Source organism: Camelina sativa, unplaced genomic scaffold (assembly GCF_000633955.1).
Source record: "Camelina sativa cultivar DH55 unplaced genomic scaffold, Cs unpScaffold02367, whole genome shotgun sequence".
NCBI lineage: Eukaryota > Viridiplantae > Streptophyta > Magnoliopsida > Brassicales > Brassicaceae > Camelina > Camelina sativa.
This window is the reverse complement of record NW_010923479.1, coordinates 1-1,353: the sequence shown is the minus strand read 5'-3', so window position 1 is coordinate 1,353 and position 1,353 is coordinate 1. Positions and strand designations below refer to the sequence as shown.

At 43.3% G+C, this 1,353-nt stretch overlaps 1 protein-coding gene across 1 annotated transcript; it reads right to left on the bottom strand.

The window, feature by feature from the left end:
- Positions 1-47: 47 nt before the first annotated feature.
- Positions 48-1,300, bottom strand: LOC104774316 (ATP-dependent DNA helicase pif1-like; the record flags this gene model as incomplete). Its single annotated transcript, XM_010498949.1, has 1 exon — positions 48-1,300. A coding segment is annotated over one exon (1,253 nt), but the record flags the coding sequence as incomplete, so codon positions are not given.
- Between the last annotated feature and the right edge of the window lie 53 nt (positions 1,301-1,353).

Sequence of the window (1,353 nt, the reverse complement as noted above, 5' to 3'; positions counted from 1 at the left end):
CCATTGCAGAGGCCTTCTTTTTGGTTAAGGTTCCGCAGAAGCATTACTGGTGCACCAACCTTTAAAGATAAGACATGATTCGGAAGACCAGAGAACTTAAGTGAATTCAGATACTCTGGGGGGTATATCCCATTCTCGTCCTCCATGTTGCTATCACCAATCGCAACAGAATCTGAGCTATAGTACTCTTTCACTTCACCTGGAATTTGGTCTAGCAAAAATTGATTTACCTCGTCTACAGCGTCATTTTTGGGAGTGAGAATTGCTCTTTCAGTTAAGTATTCTTGTTTGGTGTATGATGTTTGGAGATCCTCATAGCATTCAGCGACGATCGCAGCGATCGGATGTTTCGTATTGCGGAGTAACAACCTTTCGTCCATTAATATTTCTTGGCTTGTGAGGATTTCATTTTCACTTGTCTTTACTTCTTCCGCCACCCCGTCTCCCACATCCAGCAACCATTTTGCGAATTGTTTCTCGTCTGGGTTCAGCCGCATATTCTGCTTTAACTCATATACATGACACGAACTCCAAAGATAGGACCGATTAATTGCAGCCATGATGCTGTCTTGTCTACTCCCTTGTGGTATTACTGGTAAAATCTGCCTGAAATCACCACCTAGAACAACTGTTTTCCCTCCGAAGGGTCTCTCACTTGACATCAGGTCCCGCAGGGTTCGATCTAGGGCCTCAAATGCATGACGATGTGTCATTGGGGCTTCATCCCAGATGATTAATTCAGTTTGGATGATGAGTTCTGCCACAAATGTTCCTTTGTTTATGTTACACATAGTGTCGTCTAGTGCATTGAGAGGAATTTTGAAGCGTGAGTGAGCAGTTCTCCCCCCCGGTAGAAGTAATGCTGCTATGCCAGATGACGCGACGGGTAGCACTATTTTTTTCTCAGACCGTAATCTTGAAATGATAGTTTTGTAGAGAAATGTTTTACCTGTTCCTCCCGGGCCGTAAACAAAGAATAATTTCCCTTTCTTCTCGATAACAGACTCTATCACTGCATCATACACTTCCCTCTGCTCTTTGTTCAGGGTGGCGAAGAGACTGTTATGGTCAGCTAGCTCTTTGGGAACATTATACCGTTTTTCCTCCTGTAGCAGGCTATTTCTCAAAGCTTTTAGTAACTCTTTATCTGGAGTTGGCATGTCAGAGTAATCAGCAAGTGATTTATCACTTTGCAAAAGCAGCTTCTCGATTTCCAAAAGAGTATATTGTTCTAGCTCTGCATCACCCACCTGATAGCTTGGGAAATCAAATTTTCTCCGCAAGGTGTGAAGGATATCATCTGATAAATCATGCCAACAACGTTTCCAAAGTTCTGATGGGGAGCCGACCTCA